Consider the following 20701-nt stretch of genomic DNA (forward strand, 5'->3'; position numbering starts at 1 on the left):
CCCGAGGTCTGGTACCACCAGCCTTCCACCCACCCCTCATGCCCATTATCTCATGCGGCCTTTCCACTTTCACCATGAGAAACTCCGAATGGGGGAATGGGGATAAGGGTTAGAAAGTAAGGTGAGGACCCTCTCTTCCCAGTTTATTTTTGTGTGTATGTGTGGGGGGGGTGGATTTTAAATACATATAATCATCTCATCAAAAGATGTAGCAGCCATTCTTCATCACCTGTTCTTTAGGTGTATGTGTATGTTTGCAGCATAAAAGAGGAAGAAAGTGACCTTTGCTTATAGACATCTTTTTCCTCTACATTTATCATAGTGTCACCTCTGGTTGTAGCACTTATGTTTGTCATTTCTGCCAACTTAGCGTGTTTCACACCACCCTCTTTTCCCCTACCCACTCTTTCCCTTTGACATTTTGAAAATAACTTGGACAGGGACTGTGGAGTCAAGGAAAACTTGGAGGCAGCTGATAATCTTCATTTATAAAAAAGAAAAAAGTTTTATTACGAAACTAGTTTGTATAAAACAGGGTTATACACGTTTCTTGTAAGTTTGTAATAAAACAGTAAGAAAAAAAAAGGCAATGATAGAAATTTCCCAAAAGGCAACCTATCAAAACCAACTGGCTGCCACACTTGACGTTTGGACAGTAGCTGCATAAACTTTGTTCTTCTTGAACAGTATTTAATAACATCATTAATACATTAACAAACTTTCTATAAAGTAAGACACATTGGTGCTGAAGTACATCTGGTGGCCTTTTGATCTCACCTATGAGGAGAGTTCTTTACAAAACCACATAGGAGAAATGGCAGTTGTAACGTGAACTACACATCTAAAATATGCAGAGGTAATAGCATTACATGTTAAAGTATCAAGATATACACATTTTAAACCATTTGTACAAAACTCTATAAATTTTTTCTCTTTCTCTCTTATGTACAAAAATATCTTAATATATCCCCAAACTGGTTAGGATAGATACAAATAGATTTTTCTTATAATAAAAAAATTCACAAAAGATTGGAAGCATTCTATGATGAAAATGGTAGAAAAGATGATGTGAGGAAATGGGGATGTAGGGAGCCCCCCCCCGCCCCCGCCGAGGATCGGAGTTTCAAAGGACTGAGTAGAGCATAATTTCACTGCAGACAGATGTCCACAGCTTACAGGGATAGGATGGGGGATGCTTCGAAGAGAGACACCAACCCATTTCTATAGGGCTAAGAACTGCGCTTTCACAGAGGGCAGGGAGGTGAAGGCATCCTAGCGAGTGCTTTCGGTGGTTCTGCCTGTTACTGGTGGGTGGGAGTTTCTATAGGGCTCTGCTGCTCCCTTCTGCCGGGAGCCCAGTGCCTTTGCACACAAGCTGCCTTCTGCGCGTTGACTCAGGTCCTAGTCACCCTTCAGAGCTCCGGCGACAATTGGAGTGCAAAGATACAGTTCTGAGCGCATCCCTGTTTTGCCAGAGCCTTGCTTCTCAGGCAGGCAATGCTTGGTTGGTCTTGGGGTCGGTTGCCTGATGTTATTTTATTTTTTTCCCTTCTTTTCTTCTTTTCCTTTTTTTCTCCCTTCTGACATCACTGGCAAGAAAGCATGAAAGATGCAGGTTGTGCGGTCCCCCTGTAACTTAAGAAGAAGGGGAGAGGTTAGTGTGAACTTGGTGGTGTGTGTGGGGGGAGTGGAGGTCTGGGAGAGGATCTGTCAGGTAGAGCACCTCTTCTGACAGGTCGGAGCATCTCCCCACCTCACCCCACCCTGAGGTCTTGGAGAACTGGGCAAAGCCCGCTCAGAGGCCAACACTGAAACTCACACACCAGAATCTGAAGTCGACAAAGTTTAACAAATTCTTTAACTGGGCCCCGCGAATCTCCGTGGAGACACCCCCCCACACACACACACAGACACTAAGACGGAGGGAAAAAGGTGTAGGAAAGGAAATCGTCCCGTTCGCTCCCAAATGCCACCTACCTGCTTCCAAAGTCCGTTGGCACCAGGGCCTGGCCAGGCCGAGCCCCTCAGAACCAGTTGGTGAAGTCGAGCAGCTCCTGCTCCTCGGGGCTCAGGGGGTCGTAGGAGCCCTCGTCGGACGAGTAGGAGGAGACCGGCGAGCCGGCCATGGAGTTCAAGTCGTTGGAGTAGTTGGGGGAGATGGTGGGCGACAGGACGCCCGCCTGGAAGGCGGCGCTCACCGCGTCGTGCTCGTCCAGCAGCTGCTGCAGCGCGCGTATGTACTCGACCGCCGAGCGCAGCGTCTCCACCTTGCTCATCTTCTTGTTGGCCGCGCCGTTGGGGACGTGCTCCCGCAGGGTGGCGAAGCCCAGGTTGACCAGCTTGACGCGGTTGCGCTCGCGCTCGTTGCGGCGCGCCACGGCGGCCGGCTGCTGCTGCGGCAGGCTGTAGCCGAAGCCGCTGAAGTTGAGGCGGCGTTTGCAGCGCATCAGTTCGGGCGAGGACGAGCGCTGTCGCTTCACTTGCTTGGACGCTGACTTGTGACCGCCCCCTGAGGGCTGGCCGTCCGCCGCCGGGCTCAGCTGCGGCGCCTGCTGCGGCTGCGGCTGCTGCTGCTGCTGCGCGCTCTGCGCCGCCGCCGCCGCCGCCGCCGCCGTGGCGAAGAAGCAGGCTGCGGGCGGCAGGAAGGGCTGCGGCTGCGGCTGCGGCTGCGGCTGCGGCTGCGGGCCGGCGCCGCCGCTCTCCATCTTGGCAGAGCTCTCCATGCGCAGCGGCCGCGGAGGAGTCGCGGAAGGGGAGAGGCGAGGCCGCGAGGTGCGGGCGCGCGGGGGCGGGGGGGGGGGGGGCGCAGGCAGGACCCGGGTGCGCGAACAGAGAGGGGAAGAAGGGGAGAGCTGAGCAGTGAGGCCGGAGGGAAGTTAAAAAAATACAAAATCCCCGGAGACTTCTTAGGGTGGGAGCAGAAGAAGGTGCAAACGCTTTTCCTCCTCCCTCCACTCCTCCTCCTCCCTCCCCTCCTCCCTTCGCGGGTTGGCTTCAGGAGCCTCGCGTGGCGCTCGCGTGTGAGGCTGCCGCTAGCGCCTTCTTGTTTAAAAAAAAAAGAAGAAGAAGAAGCAGCAGCAGCAGCAGCAAAAGTCAGTGGCGAGCACGCTCTGCCGAGTCTCCCGCTCCTCGCCCCCTAGGGCTGCGCTCTCTTGCGCCGGCTTTCGGTCTCTCCAGCCGTGGCTCAGGCTGTTTTTATTATTTTGTTAACTCCCTTCCTTTCTCTTTTCCTTCTTTAACTCGCCCTCCCTGGCCGCTTCCCCGTCGGTGCGCCGTCCACGTTCCCTGGCCAGAAGTGAGAGAGTGCTGGGCGGCTGGAGTGCGGCCGCCTTTTCAATGGGACACCCAGCCCCGAGCGCAGCGCTGGCCCCGCCTCGCCCCCCACTCCCCGCTGCTGCAGCGGGCGGCTGCGGCCCCCGCTCCCTCCTCCTCGCACCTCCTCCTCCCACCCACTCCCTAAACTCTCCCTCCGCCTCCCCCCTCCCCCCGCCCATTCCTTGCGCCCGCTCCTTGCAAACTCTCCATTCAGCCGGGTTTGTTGTTGCAGTGCGTGCGCCTGGCGCGTGCCGGACTCCAGGCTGAATAAACAGGCGGCGCGCTCAGGGCGGGCTGCGGCCGGGGGTGGCTCTAGAAAGGGGGGGCCAGCGTCGCTGGAGTGGCCAGTGGCCCTGGGAGTTGGGGGTGTCTGGGGTAAAGGGTTTGGGGTGAAGGGCCTCGGGATTCTCCTGAGAACGTGGAGCAAAGCCCAGAGAAGTGTTTGAGCCAAAAAAGTGCCAACGGGCGGGCTGCGTGCGGGTTGGGGACAGTGGGGCTCTATTTTTCCTGCTCTCTTCTCCTATTTACTGTCATTCTCTTGGGGGTCTTCACTGTTTGAGGGTGCTGAAGCAGATTTGCGATTGGAGTAGCAAGATGGGGAGAGGAGAACTCCATGGGAATTACTGGACTAATAATTAAATTATTACTGGACTTGTAAATAAAAGTACTGTGGAGACTGGGTCTCGCTAGCTCTGTGGCCCTTGATAAGCGGCATCCTCTCCGAGCCTCAGTTTCCTCATCTGCAGCAATAGAAGTTTGAATGAGATGGTCTCTAATGTCCCACCCAGGTGTGGAAACTAGGATTTGCTCCCCTTGGCTGAGCAAATGTAGGGAGGTGATGTCACTGAGGGGTGATTGTGATCAGCGCTTTAGGTAGCTGGAGGGCAGTGATACCCCCCAGGATGACCTCAGTTGCCTCTAGCATCGCCCCCCCCCCAGGATTATTTCCGGACCAGCTGGGGGATGCCTAAGAGGGGAGCCCTCTGGGCTATTCCTAGGGTGAATCCGAGAAAAGAGATGGGGGTGGTGGAGGTTGAGGGGCCGGAGGAGCTTTTCTGGTTGGTCGGCGCCGCCGCAGGCACCTCGGCGGCCTTGGCGCAGCTTCCATCCCGCCCCAGGCGTGTGCCCGGCGGGCCGGTGGCAGGCGACTGGGAGCGGAGCCCGGCGGGGCCGCGTGCTGGCGCCGCGAGGGAGGGGGAGGCGCTTGCAGCGGTCGCTTGGCCGCTTGGACAGCGCCCACCCAGGCGCCCTTCCTGGGCCTCGGCCCTGGCGCTTTCGGGCCGCAGCCAGGTCCAGCTTTGAGACGCCTTGGGACGCGGCTCTGCGGAGAATGAGGACCAAGCCACCGGGCCCATCCCTGCGCATCTCTGGGGGAGTCGGGGGAAGGAGGCTGGGGCGCGTCTACATGGAAGGATAAAGAGGCTAATCATTCGGTTGACTTGTTCAGTAGAGATAGTTTTGATCAGAGGCCTGCAAGCAGGGATGATTGTGGGGAATTATCCAAATAATTGCTTCCCGTTGGACTTCCCTTTGTGGAGAAGGGTCTTTCTAAAGGATCTGTGGGGGTGATCCAAGGAGCCACCTTTAGTTTGTGTGACTGGCTGCGGGTGTTGCCAGAACAATAGCGCTGGTGATGGGCTGCTAGGACCGATGGCTCGGGGATGAAGCTCCTCTCTTCTCCGGCTCACTTTTCTCTTTGAAAATGGGCAAGTTTGGGAAGCAGCAGAGGAACCCTGCGTGCAGAGAGCAGTTCTGTAAACTTCCTACCGCACAGTCCCCTCTCCGCCCTCCCTCCCCCGAACCTCAGGACTGCAGGGCTCCAGGCTCTGGGGGCTCGGTGGGATTTACACCTCTGTTCTCTCCCCCCACCCCAACCCACGCCAGAAAAGGTGTTGGGAGGACTCCAAGATCACTTGTCTTCCCTTCTGGTGAGGACAGGAGGTTGTGGGGCCTTGAACAGAGCCACACCACCCCTTTCCTCCCCAGGAAGCCTCAGACCATCTGGCCAAGCCTTGGTTAGGAAGGCCCTTCTCCCCACCTATGTGCCCCAGCGGAGGGGGGTGGTGCAGGCCTCTAGGAGGCATCTAGGAAAAACCTCCTGGACCCGACCCACTTCTCGTGAGCAAAATGTGGGGAGTAGCTAACACTGAGGCCTCTGAATGCTTTTTCTCTTGCAGGCTGATTCAAGCTCCTTTCCTTCCAGTTCAGTCTCTGTCATTCCATGTTTGATGAAGGTCCACAGCCTTGGCTCTGGCGTGATTTTGTGTTGCAACTTGGAACAAGCCCCTCTTCCTCCACCACCCTCAGTTTCTCCATCTGTGCATGCGGCATACACACCCCGGCTCATTTTGAGATGTATCTAGGACTGTGGAGAATCTGCCAATAGCCAGCAGGCTCAGTTTCCATTTCAGTGCGGACTTCTCAAAGAAGGCATAGAGATCCTAATTATCAGGGACTTCAAGGCCAGAGCCTACTCCCAACCCCCCCACACACCATCAAATGGGCGCCCAAATGGAAGCTCCAACTCATGAAGCCCTGCATTGTAGTGGCCCTATGCCCAGGAGAAAAGACAATGGGCCTGGGATCCTTCCGCCCGCCCCGAAACATTTGTCCCTATTCTCCCCACTCCAGCCCAGAGCCAAATCTCATCGTCACCCTCCCCACTCCTGCATCCTCAGCCTGCTTCTATACCGGTTTTGCAAAATCTCCTGGAACTCAGGTGTTCCCTTCTGCCTTCTGGATTAACGCGAAGAATGTTCCTCCTCGCCCTATCCCTCCCTAACCCAGCAGTGTCCTCTCCATCTTTTCCAACGGGGAGGCAGAGTGGCTCAGCATAGTTTTGTTAGGTGCCTGGCCTCTGCTCTGGGGACTGTGCACTGCCAAAGGGAGCTTTCCACTGAAATTGCCTTTCTGGTGGTGTCACCAGTTTCGAACAAAAGACTGGGGCTTAAGAGCCCCTGAGAATCCTGCCTCTGACCCAGAGACCTAGATTATGACCCACTCCTGCATGCACACACATACTTGCATACACACTCTTGAGAGAACCACCATGTACTCTTGTGATGGGGTGGTGGCAGGACACTGACCTCCTTTGGTGGGTATTTTCCAGAATGTAGACATCCCAGAAAAATGGGAAGGTTTCTCTTTTTCCTCCCAAACAATAGAAGCCCTTACCTTCTGTAGCATCTCAGGCCACTCTTCTATGTTAGGGAATCCTGGAAGTGGACCAAACCTTAGATGAAACCTTGCCTGCCTTCAGCACTGGTATCTACATGGGGAGACACTTTCCTAGTATTGCCGGGGGACCTGCTGCCTGATGCCCCAAGTCTGCCACTTTAATTTCCACTCACACACCATCCTCAAGCTCCAGAATTGTGCACCTTCTCTCTGTGGAAAGGAGAGATGCTGCATCTTTTTAAAAAGGCTCCATCTGTGCTTTTTCTTTATGGGAGAGGGGAGTGAACATTAAAAGTGAAACTAGATTTTTCCATTGAAAAGATCACTTAATAAAATTTTATTTGTAACTGCATCCCAAACAAAGAGCAAATAAAGTATAAAGAAGAACAGAGGCCTTTGATTCTTTATGTGGAGATAAGATTTTAAGTGCAGCCCTCAATTTGGGTGAGCGCTAAGCCCCAGAAGCCACAGACGCTTCAAGAAAAGTGAGTATATGGGGTGCCATAGCAGATACTCGCTTTCCAGTAACTTATAACACAGTGCCTCCGTCCTGGGGTGGAAGTTGCTCTAAGCTTGTACTTGACACCCAGGAAAGAGGAAAAGTTTCTTACTGCTTAATCTCTTTTCTCCAAGCTCACCCTTCCCAAGGTAACCTCAGAAACCTGCTGCCCAGGCTGAGTTGGGCCTCATGGGCCTGGAATGGCCTGAAAAAAGGGGGGGGGTAGTGGGAGGCAGGCCAAATACCATAAACCACGGATTTGGCTTAGCTTCTTGGTCACAGCATCCAGGCCTGCACCTGCATTAAGGAATCCAGGCTTCAAACAAATCTATTTGCTTATTCAATATGCCTTTAAAAGGAAAAAAAAAAAGCTGGAAAAACAACAACAACAAAAAGCACAAACTATTATTTTATTGTGGCTTTTTTGGTTAGGGAGGGGAGATTCCGGTGGGGTGAGGGAGTAATTTGCAGCCACTCTCACAAGTCCTTTTGAAGTTCTCCAAATAAGGAGAAGTAACGCTGCTAAATCTTTATTTTTTCTAAAGCCCCATTTATATTATGATTAAATACCTTCCTGGGATAAGCATAAAGAAAGTCGTTAATCTATATAGCTCTCCAAAGAATCAATACATTCTAAACTTTTGTAGGATTTGTTACACTCTATTTTGTTACAGTAGGCCAGCTCCTCTCTCGGTCTAGGCACATGGCTCTCTTTCCCTCCCCACTCCCCACCTCCTCCAAGAATGAAAATAAAGTAAAGGTCTTTCAGGGTAAACAAAACCAGCTGATTCTTCACAGAGACCCCATGAATAGCTGGGAAAGAAAAAAAAAAACTTACAATAAATGGTGCATTTTTTTCTCTGCTGGGTATAGTATTCAAGGATCAGGACAGTATTCAAACAGAGGTCCATTTTTTGCTCAGCAAGAGAGTTTAGAAAAGAAGCGTGGGGTCCATTGAGAGCTTTCCCCCCTTCACAATCACAGGGTTCTATGAAACCTATATTCCATGCCTTGTCGGAGTGTTTCTGGGGACCAATTATTGCTTTGTTGCAGGGCTTCTTTGCTGAATCTTTGAGCAGCAAGAAAAAGCGCTCTCGAGTCTACCCTTATTTTGACCATTTCAGTCATTACTCAGTGTAATAATTAATATGACAACTGGACGCTTGAGTTTGTATAGAAACACCTCAGCTATAGGAGCGAGCGTGCAGTGGGTGGTAACGAGCCGCACATCAGCCAGAGAAGCCACACACACAAAAAAAGGAATGAATGGCCAGAGAGAAAGAGAAGGAATAAAGATAAAATAGTTGGCACAACGCAGAGGAACATAAAACAGACTCGAACTAACGGAGAGCGGGAGGGGCTGAGGGACAATTAGAAGGGGAGGAGGGGAAAACACCCTACAGAGGTTAACTTATTTTGAAACTGTTTTCTGAATAGAACCCTGGACGGGAGTGGCTGGCTTTCAGCGGCGCGTGTCTCAACGCTCTTGGGGGCGGGGGGCAAAGGAGGGATCCCCCAAGCTTTAGGTTCCCTCCAGGGCAGGCACCCAGCAGACACCAACCCACCTTCCAGCTCCTCATTTGGCCAACATTTTTTCCCTTTTGCAAAAATCCTGTTCCCTGCGTTCAACTTCGGTCTTTGGAATTGGCAATAGAGAGAAGATCAGGCGCCAAGTGTAGACGAAGGAGATGAGTGGGATGGATTCTGGGGAGAGGGCCTTTCTGCTACACCCCGACGCAAGGCCGCCTCAGGAACAGCGCCCTGCGGGGCTCCCAGCAGGGAGAGTCGGGCCCTGGGAGCTCCGGGCCAAGATGCACCCACGCCCCAGCCCCGCGCACTGCCCGCCTCTGCGGGTCCCCGCAAGTGCGCCCCGGGGTTGCGACCTGCTACGTGAAGGCATAATAAATAATTAGAGGGTTTAAGCGTGTTAGCCACAGCTCATGCTAATGAGCCAGATAAGGGCTCAAGGCTAACTCGAAGTGACAGTTTGCATATAGGAGGGAAGAAAAAAAGCCCTGCTATTTTCCCCCAACTTGATTGCTCCTTCTCAAATTCAGACTCCCTCAACCACCTTCCCCCTTTCTCTCCTCCTACTTCCCTACCTCCCATTGCACACACAACACACACTCCACCCTTTATGACCCTTCTGTGGGGTTTCACCCAGCCCGGTGTCACAAAATCCCTGGGTGCCCCCATTTGACTTGCGGAGCAAGTTTGCTCCCATCGCGGCCTGGCAGCTCTCAGCCTGGAGAGGAAAAGGTTCATGAGCCTTTCCTGACACAGTGGGGAATGCACCCAGGCTCCCATGCTCCGGAAAAGACTTTAAAGCTCAGGGTTAGGGGCCTCGGAGAGCCCTGGGGGGCCCCCCTGAGCGACCCTTGGGTGCTCTCTGCACTCAACAAGGTGTGGGGAACTCTTGCCCGGAGCAAAGGATGCAGGCTCCTGGGGTTCTGGAGTTCCTGAAGCGCTCCTGCCACCTCCCTAAAGCAGAGGCAGTTTGCCGAAGTGGCTGAGGTCAGTCGTGTGTCCCCATTGTGTGGCCACGTGTCCTGTGTCCATCATCATCTCCTGAAGTCCGAGCTCAGCCCGACTCCTTGCGGCGCTGCCCGGGAGTGCTGTGGCCTATAAATCAGGCAGGCGGCTGTGAGCCGCCTCCACCTCAGTGAAGACCTGGACCACTGCCCCAACCACTGCCTGGAGGGCCCAGGGGAGAGTCTGCTTATGGGAGGTTAGGAAGGAGGCCACCACTGGGCCCGCTGTCTACCTGGGAAACTGCCAGCGCCCAGGTGGGTTGATTAACTCTTTCTTTCCCACCACTCTTCCCTAGGCCTGGTATGTAGAGGGTCTTTTGGGGGAAGAGGAGGTGGAGGGTGAGGAAGAGGGTGATTTCTGATACATTGATATTTCTGACATGGGACCTTAAAGAAACAGCAACAAAACCAAAATTAAATGAGTTGATATTTGTAATGTGGTGAAAACAGTATCTGGCACACAAACACCGTCTGTGCATTTGTTAGATAAGTGCAAGAATACTGAATAGAAACAGGAGGTATGTGCTAGTCATGCAAGACGTTAGAAAATGCCACTTTGATCCAAAAATGATCAAGGATGGTACGCCCATTGATCCATCAAACAACGACAGAACATAGTTAGAGATAAATAAGACAATCATTGCCTTCAATAAGCTTTTAGTTTAACAGGCAGAAAAGGAGGCATGTAAGAAAAGAAGGTCTGTTAAAACCACAGTAGGACAACAATGGAGAGCCCTCTGTCGAAAACCCCCTTAGCCTGGACTCTCAACCTCCCTTGTCCAACAGGTTACCCTCAAGTAAACACACAATCTAGTTAAGAAGGGTGGATTTGTTGTATAAACACATCTTAAAGTCATCCAGCTCCTCCTCCCCAACCAAATAGTCATCCGAGGCTTCTTCCAAGTCATAAGCAGACCCCAGTGAACTAAACACATGGACACCTATAGTGTTAGGTGCAGCGAAAAAGCAAGTGACTTGAAGTCAAGACACAGATTCCAGGTTCTGGAACCTTCTAGCTCTGTGTCCTCTGGCAAATTACTCATCCTCTTCCTAGACTGTTCTTCATCTACAAAATGAGGGACTGTAAGATACCTCCCCTCAAGCTCTGACTGTATAGACAATACAGGCATCACCATGGGACCCTCTAGTGGCAATGGTGCCCCTCTTTGAGCAGACAAACATCATTTCCAGTTTTTTTTATGGGAAGAACCTTTAGGGAGCAAGTGACCTCATCCACAAACTCATGATGTAGACCAGCACCTGCTGGTACCAGGATTATGGCTCCAGGGGAAAGAGAAAGAAGTGAGCCATTGGCTCACCAGGATTCAGGTGTAAAGGGAAGAAACACCTCACTCTCACCAACAGCTTTGCTAGGGAAACAGGATTGTCCTTTACAGGCCAGAGCAGGTTTTGGTCAGGGATTCCGAGACCAGGAAAGCTAACAGTCTTCCTTTGTGGGTTGTGGGAGTCGCTCGCCACCTGCCGTGTATTTCTAAAACTGCAGGGAGGACTGCATGAAAATCTTGCAATTAGATTCCTTCCTTAGGGGTCCGTTCTATAATTTGACCCTGTATGGTAATTCAGTTCAACCATACAGGTCCCTACAATATCCACATTAGGGATAAATGAGGTGCCTGTTAATTCTCAGATTACTTCGTTCCAGTCAAGTGACAATCTGGGGTCAATCCGCCTTTTTGATAAGCTATAAACTTTTTGTATTCTGAAGATGGAGTACTAGTACTCTAGAGGTTTTCGAGGTGATAAGATACAGCATCCATTGTTCAGAGCTGTAAATAACGTACCTCTTCTGATAAAGAAGTTACACTAGCCCCACAGATACACTTTCTTGGCAAAAAGGCATGCACTAGTGACTTCTGCAGGGGGTGGAGAGGATTGGTAAGTTATTACAGAGATAGTCTTTGATATTGGCCATATCTGTGTTGCATCCCTGACTTCTGAGATTCCAGCAACCTTAACCTCCACTCCCCTTTGGCCACTCCTTTTTGGGCCATGTCTTGGGCTTTGTCTACAACCAGAACAGCTCCACCTGGGAAATCTTCGCTTTCCATTCTCCACTCTGATTCCTTCTCATTCTCATTTCTGGACATCTCTCCAACCTCCTTTCCTAAGTTCTTTTTCTTCCTAATCTGATCTCTCCTCAAGTCAGCCTGGAAAGCTGTGACCGGTTAATTCCTAGCCCTATAACATAAAATGCTTATCTTCCATCCTAAAAAATAGTCAACCCATTCCTTGATCTTATGACCACCTTCACCTCTCAGTCAAATATCTTAGAACAATACTCTACACCACAGTTCCATTTATTTAACTCCAACTGTCCTTCTAAGGTTTGTCCCCGTCCCCACCCCCCAGAGTCCCTCACTTGGAAGGTTAGTTTTACAGTCAACTTGACTGGACCATGGGTTACTCAGTTATTTGGTTAAACATTATACTGGGTGTGTATCTGAGGGCAAAATTAACATCTGAGTTGGTAGACTGAGTAGATTGCCCTCCCCACTGTGGGTGGGCATCTTCCAATCCACTGGAAGCCAGAAAACACCAAAAAGCATGAGTAAAGGAGACTTCTGTCTCTTTTTCTTTCTTTTTCTCTCCCTAAGCCTTTGGACTCAGACTAGAACTATACCATTTTTTTCTTCTGGGTGTCCAGCTTCCTGACTGCAGCTTTTGGGGGACTTTTCAGCCTTCATAACCATGTGACCAATTCCTTATACTCTCTCTCTCTTTTTATCTATTATCTATCTGTACAAATATAGATAGATACATGGGATGCCTGGGTGGCTCAGTGGTTGAGCATCTACCTTTGGCTCAGGGCATGATCCCAGGATCCTGGGATCGAGTCCTGCATTGGGCTGCATGCAGGGAGCCTGCTTCTCCCTCTGCCTGTGTCTTTGCCTCTCTCTCTCTATGTCTCATGTGAATAAATAAATAAAATCTTTAAAAAAATAGATACAGATATCTCCTATTGGTTCTGTTTCTCTGAAGAATACACACTAACACATTCAACAATACTCCATTTTGTTAAATGTAATAGCTACTGAAAGTCCTGCACGTGGCCCTGTTGATTGCTGACCTCTTTTTGATGTTCTCTCTTCCTTTGGCCACCATGATTCTTATCCCTTGGTAATTTTTTTCTCAGTACTAGTTTTTAGTTTTCCATTCCCAGAATAAAGTCTCCCAATGGCACATATTGTCTGTAAGTTTTAGCTTTCATGTCTTTTGCTGATGACTCTCAAATTCTTATTTTTACCCTGGACCTCTCTCTGGGTCTCAAACTGAGTGACCAGCATTGCCACTGGGGTGCTCCACTGGTATATCCAGTGTCACATGTGTAAAACCGGACTCATTGTTCTGACTCCCTCCAATCTTTACCTCCTTTTTGTTCTGTAATTCAGGGCTTGGCACCATTGACCCATGAACTGAAAAAAAAAATTGTGGGAGTTGTCCTACACTGTCACTGTTCTCTCACACTGTCTCCAGAGTTGCTGAGTCTTAACTGTACATAACTTATTTCATTGTCTGTTCATATAATTTATATAGTTATATCTACCAATTTATATAAAATCACATATTTATATAATTAAATATTATATTTATATAAATAAATAAATATCATTTCCCTCCTGTCTATTTTCTCCTCCCTTTTTGTGCTAGTGTGCCTCTTGATGGATTTACACAATGAGAAATCCAAGACTTTGTATTTTATCAGTCACTCATTGAATTGTGTGCATTTTGAGATATAATTCTTTTATGATTTTAAAAATGATTTTTTATGGTTGCATCTATTATATGAATGAACTATAATTTAATTATTCCCCTACTGCTGAAGTTTTAATTTCTCCCCAAACCTTTTTGCCCTGAACAGTTTTGTGTATGTTTTTCTACATTTATGATTAAACTGATATGAATTGAGTACTTAGTATGGATCAGGCATGATGCTTAGTCTTAGAATTTAGAAAGACTAAGATTTGATCTCTGATCTAAGAGCTCTTAATCTAAAGGGAAGGGACAGAAGAGTGACAATAAGACAAGAGAGTTTATGAGTTTAATTATAAAGGAAGTTTCAAGATGCTCTCTGAGTTGATTTGGGGCAGTGAGTCAGAGGCAGCTTTTTGGAAGCGGTACTTGGGTTAACCAATTGAGTATTAATACTTAGTCCTGAGTCTCACCACTGAGGCAGCCTCCCTTGGCTTTGACTTTGGATTTTTCTTTCTTTTCCTTCTTTTTCTAAGATCTTATTTATTTATTCATGAGAGACACAGAGAGAGACAGATACACAGGCAGAGGGAGAAGCAGGCTCCCTTCAGGGAGCCCAATGTGGGACTCGATCCCAGGACCCTGGGATGATGACCCAAGCCAAAGGCAGATGCTCAACCCCTGAGTCACCCAGGTGCCTGACTTTGGATTTTTCTTCACACTGAATCTCACCCTGATCTGCTTAGATTTGGTGTTGTTACCCCGTTGACCAATAGCTGAGCCCATTCTGCCCTAAAACATTTTCAGTTACTGTGCGACATTGTTGTCCTGCCCTCTGAGGAATCTGGCTTCAACCCAGTCCTGCTTGTATTTTGCAGCCATAGTTATAGTTCAATGGGATGTGGTAAATGTGTAGCAGAGGACTGACTCTACTCCTGATTTGTGGTGTATGCTGATTTCCATGGTGCAAATATTCCCACTATGGCAGATTTCAGGCTACCAATGTGAACGTGTTGCTGAGGAGAGATGTGCAGTAGCATATTATTATGCAGTATTTATACCACACACATGTAACAGGCATAAAGAACCTGGAGAGCATGAACAATGACTCAGTAAAATAATTATGAAATGAATATTCATTATCTTGTTTTTAATATACTTATTTAATTTTAAGTTTCCATGATTTAGTTTTTAATCATGGATGTGTTTAGTAACAGTCTCACAAAACCTCTGGAAAATCAGCTGTCACAAGTCTGTGTGAGCTGGCTTAATACACTATTGGTCGTAAACACAAGAACTGGGCCTACCCACCTCTTCTTCTTCTTTTTTTTTTTTTTTGTATAATTTTTGTTGGAGTTCGATTTGCCAACATATAGCATAACACCCAGTGCTCACCTCGTCAAGTGCCCCCCTCAGTGCCCGTCACCCAGTCACCCCATCCTCCCGCCCACCTCCCCTTCCACTACCCCTTGTTTGTTTCCCAGAGTTAGGAGTCTCTCATGTTCTGTCACCCTCTCTGATTTTTCCCACTCATTTTCTCTCCTTTCCCATATAATCCCTTTCACTATTTTTTATATTCCCTGTATGAGTGAAACCATATAATGTTCGTCCTTCTCTGATTGACTTACTTCACTTAGCATAATACCCTCCAGTTCCTCTCAATAGATGCAGAGAAAGCATTAGACAAAGTACAGCATCCATTCCTGATCAAAACTCTTCAGAGTGTAGGGATAGAGGGAACATTCCTCAGCATCTTAGGAGCCATCTGTGAAAAGCCCACAGCAAATATCATTCTCAATGGGGAAGCACTGGGAGCCTTTCCCCTAAGATCAGGAACACAACAGGGATGTCCACTCTCACCACTGCTATTCAAGATAGTATTAGAAGTCCTAGCCTCAGCAATCAAACAACAAAAAAGAAATAAAAGGCAAAGAAGAAGTCAAACTCTCCCTCTTCGCAGATGACATGATACTCTATGTAGAAAACCCAAAAGCCTCCACCCCAAGATTGCTAGAACTCATACAGCAATTTGACAATGTGGCAGGATACAAAATCAATGCCCAGAAATCAGTGGCATTTCTGTATACTAACAGTGAGACTGAAGAAAGAGAAATTAAGGAGTCAATCCCATTTACAACTGCACCCAAAAGCATAAGATACCTAGGAATAAACCTAACCAAAGAGATAAAGGATCCATACCTTAAAAGCTACAGAACACTTCTCAAAGAAATTGAGGAAGACACAAAGAGATGGAAAAATACTCCATGCTCATGGATTGGAAGAATTAATATTGTGAAAATGTCAATGGTACCCAGGGCAATTTATACATTTAATGCAATCCCTATCAAAATACCATGGACTTTCTTCAGAGAATTGGGACAAATCATCTTAAGGTTTGTGTGGAATAAGAAAAGACCCCGAATAGCCAGGGGAATATTGAAAAAAGAAAACCAAAGCCAGGGGCATCACACTGCCAGATTTCAGGTTGCACAGATTTCAAGCTGTGATCATCAAGACAGTGTGGTACTGGCACAAAAACAGACACATAGATAATTGAACAGAATAGAGAACCAGAAATGGACCCTCAAATCTATGGTCAACTAATATTCAACAAAGGAGGAAATACTATCCACTCGAAAAAAGGACAGTCTCTTCAATAGATGGTGCTGGGAAAATTGGACATCCACATGCAGAAGAATGAAACTAAATCATTCTCTTAACCATACACAAAGATAAACTCAAAATGGATGAAAGATCTAAATGTGAGACACGAATCAATCAAAATCCTAGAGGAGAATACAGGCAACACCCTTCTTGAACTTGGCCACAGCAACTTCTTGCAGGATACATCTATGAAGGTAAGGGAAACAAAACCAAAAATGAACTATTGGGACTTAATCAAGATAAAAAGCTTCTGCACAGCCAAAGAAACAGTCAACAAAACTGCCCACCTCTTCAAACTCAGCACACACCTCTCTCCTCTCCATTCTTTCTACTTCAATCACAACGGGCGTTTGTCCCTAAAAGAAGTCCCATGTGTTCATTATTTCAGAGATTTTGTACAGAGTTTCCTTTCACTGGGAACCTCTTCCCTCAGGTCTTTGTATTTAGAGTGAAGCCTTCCAATAATTCAAACAATGCCATGTTGAATAGGTCTTCTTGTGCATCCAACTTAAATCAGCCCCTCCAAAACCAATCACTTCTATAATACCTCTTAAAAGTATTAAAACTTTAAACTTTATTTCTTCTTAGTCATTATCAGTACTGAGTATATCTTGCCTTTTTTTTTTTGTCCGCTTGTGTACTGGGAACTGTTGTTCCCTAATAGAATGTGAAATCAATGAGAGCATTGACTGTCCTGTGCATTATTATGTCAAACAGTGCCTGACACATAGTACATTCTCAACAAATATTTGTTGAATGAATGAACATATGAATGATAGCACTCAGTGACCTCACTCTGATGTTGCCAAGAAGGAATGCTAATGTAATGGCTTCGAAAGTCTCCAGAATACACACACACACACACACACACACACACACTTCATTTCATTTAATAAACCTTTTATCAAATGCACTTGATTTGCCAATTGATTTTATTATAATCCAAAGAAATGTCTAAGTTCTCCCCAGACTTCCAGGAATAGCCTGCTTTGAATTTTTTTTTTAAATTTATTTATGATAGTCACAGAGAGAGAGAGAGAGAGAGAGAGAGAGAGAGAGGCAGACACACAGGCAGAGGGAGAAGCAGGCTCCATGCACCGGGAGCCCGACGTGGGATTCGATCCCGGATCTCCAGGATCGTGCCCTGGGCCAAAGGTAGGCGCCAAACCGCTGCGCCACCCAGGGATCCCTCTGCTTTGAATTTTATTTTGGTTAAAACCACAACTTCACACATTGATTGCATTTGGTTTATGTGGGCATTTGTGGATGGTGATCTTCAGGTTTCTGGGTTGTCTGTGTGGGAGAGGTTATACTAAGAAGTACACCATAGAAATGAGGACCTGAAGAAGCTTGCTGAGAACTGATTTTGCTGGGTGAGAACTTCCTAGTTGTTACAATGAGACATTGCATTATTCTCTAAATCCGGATGAGAAAACAGGAGCTCTTGGACAGAGAAGTTCATTATAAATATCATTTCTGTGTCTCTCGTATTGTCAGAATTGGATTTGGCTGTGAGTGACAAAAATTTCAAAATAACAAGAGTTTAAACAAAATAGAAGTAAATTTGTCCGTATATCCAAGTCTAGTCAGAAGTCCAAGGCTGCTGGGGTAAAGCTCCATGGTGTCACGAACCAGGCTCCTTTTATCTCTATCCTTCCCTCTTTTTATTCTGAAAACTGCAGCCCCCATTCCTACATTTACCTCATAATCCAACATGGCTGCTCCAATTCCAGTCAACATTTCTACATTCCAAACTGCAAGAAGGAAAAAATAAAAGAAGAAGGGCATGCCTCCTGTAGGGACACTTCTGAGATGTTGCAGACCTCTACTTTTTCTGTTTCTTTGGCAAAATATTAGACCTGCAGTTACATCTAACTTGAAAGAAGGAAGGAGAGTGTAGTGTTTTATTCTGTGAAGTCTTGGGTTTATCTGGCTAACATTTGGAGCTTCTATTTCCATGACAGAAAAGGAAAGAAAATGCTGGCCATTATTGCCACATCTCTTTTTTTTCCCCCATCAAGTAGATCAAGTATTTCCTAAACATCAGTGTAATTCTTAGGATGAATTGCCATACTTCCATGAAATTGGCCAGCAAGGAAATAAGCCCAGTCGATATAGACTGTTTACTGCTCAAAGTGGGCAACATGCTTGTCATGTTTATATTGGTTCCAGAGTAGATCCAGGTGGATGCTGAGTATACACTGGATCTGTGTCACAGCTGAGGAATGTTGAGGTTAGGAAACCCGTATCTTCTATGGGGGCAATGGCAACTCTCCCATCCTCCTTGCCAAAGAGAGGCATCATCTTTACTATGGGATGCAAGCATATTTTCTCCAGGGAGAGGGGAAGATTTTATTACTATGGAATATCTTTAGGGAAGAGATCTCAATCTCTCATACCGGTCAAGAACCAAGTCTGCCCTTGGACCCAGAGGGAGACACCATTTTCCCTCTTCCAAAGCTGTTGCTGTGCAAATGTCCTTGAAAAAGCAGTCCAAGACATAGTCCAAGAAATGTCAGGGAAATACCTCTCAATTTTCCCCTTCTCCAAATTCTGCATACATGCATAGACCTAATTAAGTATTTAAGGGAATATTTCAAATTTAAAAACATCCATTTGTCTAGTTACTACTCTGATTATGTTAAATGTGGTTGTTTTGTGGCCATTATTTTGGATTCTCAGACTTTCTATGCAGGACTTGCTAAGCGATGGTAAAGCCCATTTTGCAATCCTTGACTCAACACTCACTTTAAAGATTTTTAAGGGCCTACTAGGACACTGACCCAAGTGACCAGAGAGAAAGAGGTTTATTAAAGAGAAGTTTATTAGTGTGCTGTGACATTTCTCTTTTCTTTCCAGACATCCCTTTTCTTCACCTTATGCCAAATCTAGGAGGGTAAAAAGAACCTATCAGAGAACTCAGCCTATGTCCTCTGAAATTTGAGGGATGTAGGGAGTATGCCCAACTCATGTATAAAGCTAGGAAGCTATCTAGCTTCTTTGAATATTAAACATGGACAGATGGTCACAGTGAGGACAAGCTGGACTCCACCATTGGCAGGACAAGGTATGTTTTTCTTGAACTAGCTTGCACCATGAGATGACCCCCAAAGAAACAGAAATTTATTGTGATATATCCTTCTTTTAGTCAGGAGCTATTACCTGAACTATGTTTAAAAGCTCTCAATGGGTAATCTTCTGGGCACTTACAAAACTCCCTATGAGAAAAATAATCAGAATTTGGATATTTTTTTTGGTCCCAGATGACAACAGTACTAGATTGTGACTGCAGATGCTTCCATGAAGAACATATATCTTCCATGGTGCAGTGTATCTGAGTTGTGGGTGGGAGGTAAGAATGAAGCTTAGGCCAGTGTCCTGCCTGGAGATTTCAAAAATAAAGGGTAGGGATCTAATCCAAGGTACAGATGGTTCACAGAAAAGTAAATAGAAATAACCTTGCTCAAAACAAAAGATTTGTAGTGAAACTATAATGAGTTTTTTGTTCTCCAGATTATCAAAGACTTAAAAATCTGAACTGCAGGAGGAGCTCATGGCTGGTCTAAAGGCCACATGTCTTGGTATCTAACAATTATTCTGGTCCCATAACAATAAATCTGTAAATGTTCTTAGCCAAGCAGTTTACATTAGTGTGAAGAGTTTGAATGTGATACGTGGGAAGCTGGTTCTGAGTTTGCTAAGTTTATGCTGTAGCCTCTTCATCAGCCTGTGCCATGTACAGCTGAGATCAATGAGTTGGATCAATGAAGTTATGCTTAGTCCAGGCAAGATCCTGTCCAGAACTACTTTAATCTCATGGCCGTTAGTTGGGTATAAGGCGGGTGCTGAGCTTCCAGAGGTAAGATATATCTCTCATTCACTCAGATACTATCACCCACAAGTGTATACTCTTTGGTGAGGTTTATGGGCTGGAAACTTATACCCCTTTTTGTTCCAAGATAATATTGATGATCTTTTTGCTGTGCATATTGACTCAGCAGACTTGTTTGATTTACTCAAGTGATGTCTGGTCTTTTTGTGTATCTGAGCATACTTGCTGACATTTCTTAATACTGAGGTAAGCAACCTCATATGGGTTGGAAAAGTTATAAAGAAATAGACAGTATCACATTTTTTCTTGTGTAAATAGGTAGAACACATATGGATTGGGGGACCATACATAGCAGTTTGCCTGTGATAGTCTTGGTTGATACCTGTTGTCTCCTTATCTATACCAAAAGTACCTCTTTTAGTCTCAAAAAATTCCAGTTTGGGTAGTGAATCATATGGCCACTGGAGGAGGATTTGTCAATAGCTATTAAAATGATAAATGCCCATATTTTTTGACCCAGAAATGCTGCTTACAGCATATTTTCATATAGACATGTTCTGATATGTGTGCAATGGTGCACGTGCAAAATTATTCATCATGGCATTATCTGTAATAGCAAAAGACTAGAGACAACAACAGTGTTAACAGAGTACTGATTAAATTATGATAATCCATACAAAGAAACACGATCTATTAAAAAAAAATTCAGGAAGATTTTTCATGTCATAAACAAGGTGATCTCAATATACATAAGTTAAACACGTATTTTTTTTAAATTTTAAAGAATTTTAAAATTTATTTACTCATGAGAGACACACAGAGAGAGGCAGAGACAGAAGCAGGCTCCCTTTGGGGAGCTTAATGCAGGACTTGATCCTAGGACCCCGGGATCATGACCTGAGCTGAAAGCAGATACTCAACTGCTGAGCTCCCCAGGTGCTCCATAAGTTAAACATTTAAAATGGCAAGGTG

General features: G+C 46.5%; 1 protein-coding gene across 1 annotated transcript; it reads right to left on the bottom strand.

The window, feature by feature from the left end:
• Window positions 1–584: 584 nt before the first annotated feature.
• On the bottom strand, window positions 585–2767 carry ASCL1 (achaete-scute family bHLH transcription factor 1). Its single transcript, XM_055336568.1, has 2 exons — window positions 1978–2767; window positions 585–1635 (listed from the first exon to the last, which is right to left on the bottom strand). The coding sequence occupies exon 1, from the start codon at window positions 2721–2723 to the stop codon at window positions 2025–2027; it is 699 nt and encodes a 232-aa protein (XP_055192543.1). The 5' UTR covers window positions 2724–2767; the 3' UTR covers window positions 585–1635; window positions 1978–2024.
• Between the last annotated feature and the right edge of the window lie 17934 nt (window positions 2768–20701).

This window comes from Nyctereutes procyonoides, unplaced genomic scaffold (genome assembly GCF_905146905.1).
Source record: "Nyctereutes procyonoides isolate TBG_1078 unplaced genomic scaffold, NYPRO_anot_genome, whole genome shotgun sequence".
Taxonomy (NCBI): domain Eukaryota; kingdom Metazoa; phylum Chordata; class Mammalia; order Carnivora; family Canidae; genus Nyctereutes; species Nyctereutes procyonoides.

What these genes read in the sequence shown, in the direction of transcription:
- ASCL1 (XM_055336568.1), bottom strand. Translation starts at nt 2,723, where the DNA reads ATGGAGAGCTCTGCCAAGATGGAGAGCGGCGGCGCCGGCCCGCAGCCG.